The 12,636-nt window shown below is 42.7% G+C and overlaps 1 protein-coding gene across 1 annotated transcript in view; it reads left to right on the forward strand.

Annotated features, from left to right (window-relative positions):
* KCNT1 (potassium sodium-activated channel subfamily T member 1) overlaps positions 1 to 12,636 on the forward strand; it is a 324,059-nt gene that overhangs the window by 287,927 nt on the left and 23,496 nt on the right. The window contains 4 exon segments of the mRNA XM_075324674.1: positions 6,571 to 6,743; positions 7,012 to 7,083; positions 8,784 to 8,918; positions 12,446 to 12,557. Of these exon segments, the coding sequence (XP_075180789.1) occupies positions 6,571 to 6,743; positions 7,012 to 7,083; positions 8,784 to 8,918; positions 12,446 to 12,557 (492 nt within the window).

The following is a 12,636-nucleotide window of genomic DNA, read 5'->3' on the forward strand; positions in this document are numbered from 1 at the left end:
ATTCCATGTTCAGGTCTACGCGTTTCAGGAGCGTCCGCTCCCTTCCTCAGGACAATACAGGCACAAGCACATCAAAATCAGCGATCAAAGAATGAACCGAAAATTTTATACCTTCCGGTGTGACGTCATGAAGACGCCCACCTGACCCAGAAAAGAAAAAAATCGGCAGGAATTACATACATCCACTGAAAATACCAGCAACGTGACTTCAATGTAAAAGCCGCTTATCCGTATCAACATATCAGTTTAAAATGTATATAAAAACATCGGAAAAATAAAAATAAAAATGAAACACACAAAAAAAAGGAGGAATATATAATACAGAGTATTTGTGACAGTGAAAAAATTTTTTATATATATGCTAGTGTGTAGAGAATAGACCCAGCACTCAATCAGAATAGAACCCGCAGAGAAACGGAATCAATGAGTTAAGGAATGTGACAGAGAATTAGACCATTGAACCATACCAAACGAGTAGCGGTGTATATAAACCCGCTCCCACAACCCACAACTTAAGAAAATAGTGTAATGTACATGAAATGCAGAAGCAAAGAACTGTACTACTAGGAACAAAGGAGGTCATGAAAAGTTCAGACCGTGGGAAAAAAACTATATGCGCATGCGGAAAAAAGGTAAGAAGCAAGATAGAGTGGTGGGGTCAGGAAAGTTCAAAGCGTGAGAAAACCACAACTGCGCATGCGAGAAAAGAAAAAGTAATATTAATATTAACCCGTGATAAATTACACGGGAAATATTACAGAATAGGAAAAAAAGGGGAAATAAAGAAAAAAACTTTTTATATAAAAAACAAAAATATAAAATATGAAGGAATTAATATCAGATATATACTATTAATATCTAATAAATGATATGTTCATTAAAATCACACAATATAAATAAAAATTATATCACACAAAAATAAACCAAAAAATTGATACAATATTAAAATATTAAAATATGAGAGGTAGGACCTGAAGATGAACAATAAAAATACCAACATACAATAATTAGGAACCAACAATTAAAAAGCACGTAAATCAATTTTCAAAATGCCATAACATATACCCTAACAAAAAAACAATTATAAAATTTATATTTACTACTACGTGTATGGATATCCATATATATGAATATGGCACTGTAAAAAGAATAAAACCTGTATACATGTACATATATAGCAGTACACATACCCACATATATAAAAAAACATTTTAGTAATAAAACCCCTAGTGAAAAAGATCAGTTACCTCATTCAGCCCCAACGGTTTGAGCGTATTTAACTTATAGATCCAATACGTCTCCTTTTTATTTAATAATTCATTCCGATTGGGGGTATGTAAGGGTATCTGCTCAATAGGAGTAACTTTAAGGCAAAATTTTTTGTCATGAACCATGGTCATATGCCTAGATAGACCATGGAGCATAAACCCAACTTTTACATTGTGCCTATGTGAATTCATTCGATTATGCAGGGCTTGCGTGGTCCTGCCCACATAACGCATATCACAGTCACATTCGATAAGGTAAACAACAAATTCGGATTGGCAAGTGAGATGACTCCTAATAGTAAACTCAGTGCCACCTGGAGACAAACCAAAAAACTCTCTTCTATGCTGTATAGATCTGCAACACAGGCAGTTTTTCATACCGCATCTAAAAACTCCAAAAGGTTTATCAATTAAAGGTGTAGGTAAAAAAGTCCTCAATCTACTAGGGGCTAGCTGGTTTTTTAAACTAGAGGGCCTCCTGAACGTGATCCCAGGTTTTTTTGGGAGAACCCCCTTCAAAAAAGGGATCATTAAGAAGAATATTCCAATGCCCTAGAATAACGTTTTTTATGGCCACACTATCCCTATTATAGGTGGTCAGAAAATTTAAAGAAAAATTTGACTCATTTTTAATACAATTTTTAATCATAGATTCATTCTTTTTACCCTTAATTAATTCCACCTGTTGTAATTCTAGATTATCTTTATATGCTCTTTTAAGCACGGAATGTGGATATTTTTTATTTAAAAATCTGTCCTTTAGGACACCTGCCTGTGTAATAAAATCTTTGTTAAGGGTGCAATTCCTACGTATCCTCTGATAAAATATCCACATTCCGTGCTTAAAAGAGCATATAAAGATAATCTAGAATTACAACAGGTGGAATTAATTAAGGGTAAAAAGAATGAATCTATGATTAAAAATTGTATTAAAAATGAGTCAAATTTTTCTTTAAATTTTCTGACCACCTATAGTAGGGATAGTGTGGCCATAAAAAACGTTATTCTAGGGCATTGGAATATTCTTCTTAATGATCCCTTTTTGAAGGGGGTTCTCCCAAAAAAACCTGGGATCACGTTCAGGAGGCCCTCTAGTTTAAAAAACCAGCTAGCCCCTAGTAGATTGAGGACTTTTTTACCTACACCTTTAATTGATAAACCTTTTGGAGTTTTTAGATGCGGTATGAAAAACTGCCTGTGTTGCAGATCTATACAGCATAGAAGAGAGTTTTTTGGTTTGTCTCCAGGTGGCACTGAGTTTACTATTAGGAGTCATCTCACTTGCCAATCCGAATTTGTTGTTTACCTTATCGAATGTGACTGTGATATGCGTTATGTGGGCAGGACCACGCAAGCCCTGCATAATCGAATGAATTCACATAGGCACAATGTAAAAGTTGGGTTTATGCTCCATGGTCTATCTAGGCATATGACCATGGTTCATGACAAAAAATTTTGCCTTAAAGTTACTCCTATTGAGCAGATACCCTTACATACCCCCAATCGGAATGAATTATTAAATAAAAAGGAGACGTATTGGATCTATAAGTTAAATACGCTCAAACCGTTGGGGCTGAATGAGGTAACTGATCTTTTTCACTAGGGGTTTTATTACTAAAATGTTTTTTTATATATGTGGGTATGTGTACTGCTATATATGTACATGTATACAGGTTTTATTCTTTTTACAGTGCCATATTCATATATATGGATATCCATACACGTAGTAGTAAATATAAATTTTATAATTGTTTTTTTGTTAGGGTATATGTTATGGCATTTTGAAAATTGATTTACGTGCTTTTTAATTGTTGGTTCCTAATTATTGTATGTTGGTATTTTTATTGTTCATCTTCAGGTCCTACCTCTCATATTTTAATATTTTAATATTGTATCAATTTTTTGGTTTATTTTTGTGTGATATAATTTTTATTTATATTGTGTGATTTTAATGAACATATCATTTATTAGATATTAATAGTATATATCTGATATTAATTCCTTCATATTTTTGTTTTTTATATAAAAAGTTTTTTTCTTTATTTCCCCTTTTTTTCCTATTCTGTAATATTTCCCGTGTAATTTATCACGGGTTAATATTAATATTACTTTTTCTTTTCTCGCATGCGCAGTTGTGGTTTTCTCACGCTTTGAACTTTCCTGACCCCACCACTCTATCTTGCTTCTTACCTTTTTTCCGCATGCGCATATAGTTTTTTTCCCACGGTCTGAACTTTTCATGACCTCCTTTGTTCCTAGTAGTACAGTTCTTTGCTTCTGCATTTCATGTACATTACACTATTTTCTTAAGTTGTGGGTTGTGGGAGCGGGTTTATATACACCGCTACTCGTTTGGTATGGTTCAATGGTCTAATTCTCTGTCACATTCCTTAACTCATTGATTCCGTTTCTCTGCGGGTTCTATTCTGATTGAGTGCTGGGTCTATTCTCTACACACTAGCATATATATAAAAAATTTTTTCACTGTCACAAATACTCTGTATTATATATTCCTCCTTTTTTTTGTGTGTTTCATTTTTATTTTTATTTTTCCGATGTTTTTATATACATTTTAAACTGATATGTTGATACGGATAAGCGGCTTTTACATTGAAGTCACGTTGCTGGTATTTTCAGTGGATGTATGTAATTCCTGCCGATTTTTTTCTTTTCTGGGTCAGGTGGGCGTCTTCATGACGTCACACCGGAAGGTATAAAATTTTCGGTTCATTCTTTGATCGCTGATTTTGATGTGCTTGTGCCTGTATTGTCCTGAGGAAGGGAGCGGACGCTCCTGAAACGCGTAGACCTGAACATGGAATAAAGTCACGTTAAATTCATCTCCTTCATGAGTGGTCCTTGGCGCGGTTTTTAAACATCCACTCTCCACATATTTTGCATAGTGAGGAATATGAGGCTCGGTGACTCCAGAGGATCGTGTCTTCGCCTGCGCCTGTCGCATAGTGAGGAATATGGGGCTCGGTGACATCAGAGGATCGTGCCTTCCCCTGTGCCTGTCGCATAGTGAGGAATATGGGGGGGCTCGGTGACACCAGAGGATCGTGTCTTCGCCTGCGCCTGTCGCATAGTGAGGAATATGGGGGGGCGCGGTGACTCCAGAGGATCGTGTCTTCCCCTGCGCCTGTCGCATAGTGAGGAATATGGGGCTCGGTGACTCCAGAGGATCGTGTCTTCCCCTGCCCCTGTTGCATAGTGAGGAATATGGGGCTCGGTGACTCCAGAGGATCGTGTCTTCCCCTGCGCCTGTCGCATTGTGAGGAATATGGGGGGGTGCGGTGACACCAGAGGATCGTGCCTTCCCCTGCGCCTGTCGCATAGTGAGGAATATGGGGCTCGGTGACTCCAGAGGATCGTGTCTTCCCCTGCCCCTGTTGCATAGTGAGGAATATGGGGCTCGGTGACTCCAGAGGATCGTGTCTTCCCCTGCGCCTGTCGCATAGTGAGGAATATGGGGGGGCTCGGTGACACCAGAGGATCGTGCCTTCCCCTGCGCCTGTCGCATAGTGAGGAATATGGGGCTCGGTGACTCCAGAGGATCGTGTCTTCTCCTGCGCCTGTCGCATAGTGTGGAATATGGGGCTCGGTGACTCCAGAGGATCGTGTCTTCTCCTGCGCCTGTCGCATAGTGTGGAATATGGGGCTCGGTGACTCCAGAGGATCGTGTCTTTCCCTGCGCCTGTCGCATAGTGAGGAATATGGGGCTCGGTGACTCCAGAGGATCGTGCCTTTCCCTGCGCCTGTCGCACAGTGAGGAATATCGGGCGCGGTGACACCAGAGGATCGTGTCTTCCCCTGCGCCTGTCGCACAGTGAGGATTATGGGGCTCGGTGACACCAGAGGATCGTGCCTTCCCCTGCGCCTGTTGCATAGTGAGGAATATGAGGCTCGGTGACTCCAGAGGATCGTGTCTTCCCCTGCGCCTGTCGCATAGTGAGGAATATGGGGGGGCTCGGTGACTCCAGAGGATCGTGTCTTCGCCTGCGCCTGTCGCATAGTGAGGAATATGGGGGGGTGCGGTGACTCCAGAGGATCGTGTCTTCGCCTGCGCCTGTCGCATAGTGAGGAATATGGGGGGGTGCGGTGACTCCAGAGGATCGTGTCTTCCCCTGCACCTGTCGCATAGTGAGGAATATGGGGGGGCGCGGTGACTCCAGAGGATCGTGTCTTCGCCTGCGCCTGTCGCATAGTGAGGAATATGGGGCTCGGTGACTCCAGAGGATCGTGTCTTCCCCTGCGCCTGTCGCATAGTGAGGAATATGGGGGGGTGCGGTGACTCCAGAGGATCGTGTCTTCCCCTGCACCTGTCGCATAGTGAGGAATATGGGGGGGCGCGGTGACTCCAGAGGATCGTGTCTTCGCCTGCGCCTGTCGCATAGTGAGGAATATGGGGCTCGGTGACTCCAGAGGATCGTGTCTTCCCCTGCGCCTGTCGCATAGTGAGGAATATGGGGGGGTGCGGTGACTCCAGAGGATCGTGTCTTCCCCTGCACCTGTCGCATAGTGAGGAATATGGGGGGGCGCGGTGACTCCAGAGGATCGTGTCTTCGCCTGCGCCTGTCGCATAGTGAGGAATATGGGGCTCGGTGACTCCAGAGGATCGTGTCTTCCCCTGCGCCTGTCGCATAGTGAGGAATATGGGGCTCGGTGACACCAGAGGATCGTGTCTTCCCCTGCACCTGTCGCATAGTGAGGAATATGGGGGGGCGCGGTGACTCCAGAGGATCGTGTCTTCGCCTGCGCCTGTCGCATAGTGAGGAATATGGGGCTCGGTGACTCCAGAGGATCGTGTCTTCGCCTGCGCCTGTCGCATAGTGAGGAATATGGGGGGGTGCGGTGACTCCAGAGGATCGTGTCTTCCCCTGCACCTGTCGCATAGTGAGGAATATGGGGGGGCGCGGTGACTCCAGAGGATCGTGTCTTCCCCTGCGCCTGTCGCATAGTGAGGAATATGGGGCTCGGTGACTCCAGAGGATCGTGTCTTCCCCTGCGCCTGTTGCATAGTGAGGAATATGGGGGGGCGCGGTGACACCAGAGGATCGTGTCTTCCCCTGTCGCATAGTGAGGAATATGGGGGGGGCGCGGTGACACCAGAGGATCGTGTCTTCCCCTGCGCCTGTCGCATAGTGAGGAATATGGGGCTCGGTGACTCCAGAGGATCGTGTCTCCCCCTGCGCCTGTCGCATAGTGAGGAATATGGGGGGGCTCGGGTGGGGGTTGTTTGTTCCCCGGGGCGATTCGCTGACAGTTTTCATCAGTGGTTGTCACTTCTGTCTCCGCACAGGGCTGCAAACACAACAGTTTTGAAGATGCCAAGGCCTACGGCTTTAAGAACAAGCTGATCATCGTCTCTGCCGAGACTGCGGGGAACGGGCTGTACAATTTCATCGTCCCCCTGAGGGCGTACTACAGATCTCGCAAGGAGCTGAACCCCATTGTGCTGCTGCTGGATAACCCGTACGTGACGCCTCTGCGCGGGGGAGGGGGGGTTATGTTATATTTAGAATGAGGAAATCTTAAATATATATCTCCAAAGCAAAGTATATCTCAGGCTTGTGTCTAGAAATGGCGGATTAAGTGTCACTCGCAGTACTGCACCTGACCACGCGGAGTGCTGTTGTGAAGAATCTCACTTCATCAAGTTGACCGCTCGATGAAAGATGGCACTCACCAGCGATAATATGGCACTAAATCACCGTCTTCTCTCTATTTTGTCGTTGGACAGGCCGGACAATCACTTCCTGGAGGCAATTTGCTGCTTTCCTATGGTCTACTTCATGGTCGGCTTCATAGATAAGTAGGTTTGTTTTATAAATTGCTAAAATTTGGGTTTTAAAAATTCCCCTTAAAGGGGTATTCCCATCTCCAAGATCCTACGCCAATATGTAGTAGGTGTAATAATATTAATAAATACCTCCAATTAGAAATGTAGTATAGTTCTCCTGATTAGCTATGTCTCTTACCTCATGTGCAGGGCATTGCAGCTTAGGTATCCATGGTTACAACCAAGAACAACTAACTGTCACTATATGAGTGGATGTAACCATGGATATCTAAGCTACTGCAATGCCCTGCACATGAGGTAAGAGTCATAGAACAGTAGTATAGTTCTCCTGATTAGTTATGTCCCTTACGTCATGTGCAGGGCATTGCAGCTTAGGTATCCATGGTTATGTCCACTCATATAGTGACAGTTAGTTAGTTGCTTGTGGTCGTAATTATGGATACCTAAGCTGCAATGCCCTGCACATGAGGTAAGAGACATAACTAATCAGGAGAACCATACAACTGTTCTATGTATCTTACCTCATGTGCAGGGCATTGCAGTAGCTTAGGTATCCATTGTTACGATCATGAACAACTAACTGTCACTATATGAGTGAACATAACCATGGCTATCTAAGCTACTGCAATGCCCTGCACATGAGGTAAGAGACCTAGAACAGTTGTATAGTTCTCCTGATTAGTTATGTCCTTTACCTCATGTGCAGGGCATTGCAGTAGATTAGGTATCCATGGTTGTCCACTCATATAGTGACAGTTAGTTAGTTGTTCGTGGTCATAACCATGGATACCTAAGCTGCAATGCCCTGCACATGAGGTAAGAGACACAGCTAATCAGGAGAACTATACTACAATTGAAGGTATTTGCTAATATTAGTATTATTACACCTACTACATATTGGGATAGGATCTTGGAGATGGGAGTACCCCTTTAAGGAGTCTGGAGCTCTGACCACACAGTCTTGCATAACGGCCGAGATCGGAGTCACTATGTGAGTGGATATAACCATGATAATAGGATATCACCTATTGTGATTGGGGGATCCTGTGTTATCTGTTATATATAGAGGTGTTTCCAGTCATTGTCTAGGAGGGGGGAGGAGGTGAGCTGTGACATCTATTGTGAATGGTGGATCCTGTGTTGTCCACATACACCTAGAAATGTTATCAGTCATAGTATAGGAAGGGGGGAGGTGAGCTGTGACATCTATTGTGAATGGTGGATCCTGTGTTATTCACATACACCTAGAGAAATGTTATCAGTCATTGTATAGGAGGAGGAGGAGGTGAGCTGTGACATCTATTGTGAATGGTGGATTTTGTGTTATCCACATACACCTAGAAATGTTATCAGACATTGTATAGGAGGGGGGAGGAGGTGAGCTGGGACTTCACCTATTGTGAATAGTAGATCCTGTGTTATCTATTGTATATAGAGGTGCTATCAGTACAGGAGGAGGTGAGCTGTGATGTCACCTAATAAATCAGCTGAGAGCTCAAAAAAGAAAGCCTGGTAACTCCCCCAACAGAACGAGCTCACTGTTGAACTTTCAGTTAACTCATTCTGCAGAAAGCAAACAAAGAAGTGCAAAGTCTGTGCCTCGCTCCCTACTAAATAATGCATTGTGTATAAACGGTCAGAAGTGACAGCGACTGAGATCTGGCCCCCGAAGAGTTGTCAGGCCATGAATATTTTGCAATCTCTCCCCTCAGTTTGGATAATTTGCTGCAGTGCGGGATCATCTACGCCGACAACCTGGTGGTGGTGGACAAGGAGAGCACGATGAGCGCGGAGGAGGACTACATGGCGGACGCCAAGACCATCGTCAATGTGCAGACCATGTTCAGGTATTGGGGGGGTTCTAAACCCAGCAATGGCGGCTCAGGTGCTGTCCCCGCACTCAGGCTCAGCGGCACCGCGCACATAAAGTCCTCAATCATTTACAGAAAGGAACCGCTGTGTGCAGTCATGATAGAAAGCGCAGAGCGAGGGATGGAGGGAGAGTGGGAGGCAGCGCAGCAAGAAGAGAGCGCCGCGCACCAAACGGGGAGCGGCCGCAGGCGTCCGCTGTATAACTGATGGGGAGAACGTGGGAAATCACATAGAACGGATCATATACATGTGTCATATACATGGGTCATATACATGGGTCATATACATGGGTCATATACAGGTGTCATATACAGGTGTCATATACGTGTCATTCATGCCCCAAGATTATGTACAGACAAGAAAATAATCAGAAAATCACAGAAAAAAATATTTATTTTTTAACAATTTTTTTTTGTTTGAGTCATTTTCTGATTTTTTTTCTTTTCTTTTTTTTTTTTATTATGATTTTGGTGACATGAATGATGCATTCTATATAAATTCCTATCATTCATGCCCCATTAACAGAAAAAAATCAGAAAATAAAAGCTGATTAAAAAAATAGTTAAAAATATTTTTTTTTTTTACTGTTCTTTTTTAATTAGTTTTTATTATATTGGGGGGGGGCGGCAGTGGCTTCTGTTAATTGCATTTATAGCAACAGCACAGACCATTGACAGCAATAATCTGGAGATGTGCATCGAGCTCTATAGGAGAGTGTTGTGGGCATGCGCTGTACAGAGAGGAGGAGGAGGTGAGCTGCAACATCACCTATTGTGAATGGTGGATTCTGTGCTATCTACTGTATATAGGAGTAATCAGTCATTGTAGAGGAGAGAGGAGGAGGTGAGCTGTGACATCACCTATTGTGGATCCTGTGTTATCCACTGTATATAGAGGTGTTATTAGTTATTGTACAGGAGAGGGGAGGAGGTGAGCTGTGACATCACCTATTGTGGATCCTGTGTTATCCACTGTATATAGAGGTGTTATTAGTTATTGTACAGGAGAGGGGAGGAGTTGAACTGTGACATCACCTATTGTGGACCTGTGTGATCTACTATATATAGAGGGGTTATCAGTCATTGTACAGGAGAGGGGAGGATGTGAACTGTGACATCACCTATTGTGGATTCGGTGTTATCCACTGTATATAGAGGTATTAGTCATTGTACAGGAGAGGGGTGGAGGTGAGCTGTGACATCACCTATTGTGGATCCTGTGTTGACCCTCTCTCTGTGTGTGTGTGTGTGTGTGTGTGTGTGTGTGTGTGTGTGTGTGTGTGTGTGTGTGTGTATGTATATATATATATATATATATATATATATATATATATATATATATATATATAGTAGATATCAGTCATTATACAGGAGAGGGGAGGAGGTGAACTGTGCCATCACCTATTATGGATCCTGTGTGATCTACTGTATATAGAAGATACCAGTCATTGTATATTAGGGGGGAGGAGGTGAGCTGTGACATCACTGATTATGAATGGTGGATCCTGTACTATTTACTGTAAATTGAGGTGTTACCAGTCATTGTATAGGAGGGGGTGAGCTGTCATATCACTTATTCTGAGTAGTATTGTGTGAATGTACATATGTATGTATACAGTTAGGTCCAGAAATCTTTGGCCAGTGACACAATTTTGGCGAGTTGGGCTCTGCATGCCACCACATTGGATTTGAAATGAAACCTCTACAACAGAATTCAAGTGCAGATTGTAACGTTTAATTTGAAGGTTTGAACAAAAATATCTGATAGAAATTGTAGGAATTGTCACATTTCTTTACAAACACTCCACATTTTAGGAGGTCAAAAGTAATTGGACAAATAAACCAAACCCAAACAAAATATTTTTATTTTCAATATTTTGTTGCGAATCCTTTGGAGGCAATCACTGCCTTAAGTCTGGAACCCATGGACATCACCAAACGCTGGGTTTCCTCCTTCTTAATGCTTTGCCAGGCCTTTACAGCCGCAGCCTTCAGGTCTTGCTTGTTTGTGGGTCTTTCCGTCTTAAGTCTGGATTTGAGCAAGTGAAATGCATGCTCAATTGGGTTAAGATCTGGTGAGTGACTTGGCCATTGCAGAATTTTCCACTTTTTTGCACTCATGAACTCCTGGGTAGCTTTGGCTGTATGCTTGGGGTCATTGTCCATCTGTACTATGAAGCGCCGTCCGATCAACTTTGCGGCATTTGGCTGAATCTGGGCTGAAAGTATATCCCGGTACACTTCAGAATTCATCCGGCTACTCTTGTCTGCTGTTATGTCCTCAATAAACACAAGTGACCCAGTGCCATTGAAAGCCATGCATGCCCATGCCATCACGTTGCCTCCACCATGTTTTACAGAGGGTGTGGTGTGCCTTGGATCATGTGCCGTTCCCTTTCTTCTCCAAACTTTTTTCTTCCCATCATTCTGGTACAGGTTGATCTTTGTCTCATCTGTCCATAGAATACTTTTCCAGAACTGAGCTGGCTTCATGAGGTGTTTTTCAGCAAATGTAACTCTGGCCTGTCTATTTTTGGAATTGATGAATGGTTTGCATCTAGATGTGAACCCTTTGTATTTACTTTCATGGAGTCTTCTCTTTACTGGTGACTTAGAGACAGATACACCTACTTCACTGAGAGTGTTCTGGACTTCAGTGGATGTTGTGAACGGGTTCTTCTTCACCAAAGAAAGTATGCAGCGATCATCCACCACTGTTGTCATCCGTGGACGTCCAGGCCTTTTTGAGTTCCCAAGCTCACCAGTCAATTCCTTTTTTTCTCAGAATGTACCCGACTGTTGATTTTGCTACTCCAAGCATGTCTGCTATCTCTCTGATGGATTTTTTCTTTTTTTTCAGCCTCAGGATGTTCTGCTTCACCTCAATTGAGAGTTCCTTAGACCGCATGTTGTCTGGTCACAGCAACAGCTTCCAAATGCAAAACCACACACCTGTCATCAACCCCAGACCTTTTAACTACTTCATTGATTACAGGTTAACGAGGGAGACGCCTTCAGAGTTAATTGCAGCCCTTAGAGTCCCTTGTCCAATTACTTTTGGTCCCTTGAAAAAGAGGAGGCTATGCATTACAGAGCTATGATTCCTAAACCCTTTCTCCGATTTGGATGTGAAAACTCTCATATTGCAGCTGGGAGTGTGCACTTTCAGCCCATATTATATATAGAATTGTATTTCTGAACATGTTTTTGTAAACAGCTAAAATAACAAAACTTGTGTCACTGTCCAAATATTTCTGGACCTAACTGTATAATGTACGTGTGTGTGTGTATATATATATATATATATATATATATATATATATATATATATAAAAGAATAAAGAATATATATGTATGTGTATATATACAGTATATATGTGTATATATATATATATATTTTATATTATATACACACATATTAATTGTGTGTTATCCCATCAGGCCTCGCTCCATATATTTCTATATGACGTATTTTGCATGGAGATCAATGTTTCTCTTTCCAGACTATTTCCGAGCCTCAGCATCACCACCGAGCTGACTCACCCGTCCAATATGCGCTTCATGCAGTTCAGGGCAAAAGATTGTTATTCCCTGGCCCTGTCTAAATTGGAAAAAGTAAGTAAAATGAATAAATAAATCTAGTGACATTTTTGCCCCTGTTCATATGGTGGGTTAGTGCCGTCCCCTAGAGATG

Source organism: Anomaloglossus baeobatrachus, chromosome 9 (assembly GCF_048569485.1).
Source record: "Anomaloglossus baeobatrachus isolate aAnoBae1 chromosome 9, aAnoBae1.hap1, whole genome shotgun sequence".
Lineage (NCBI taxonomy): Eukaryota > Metazoa > Chordata > Amphibia > Anura > Aromobatidae > Anomaloglossus > Anomaloglossus baeobatrachus.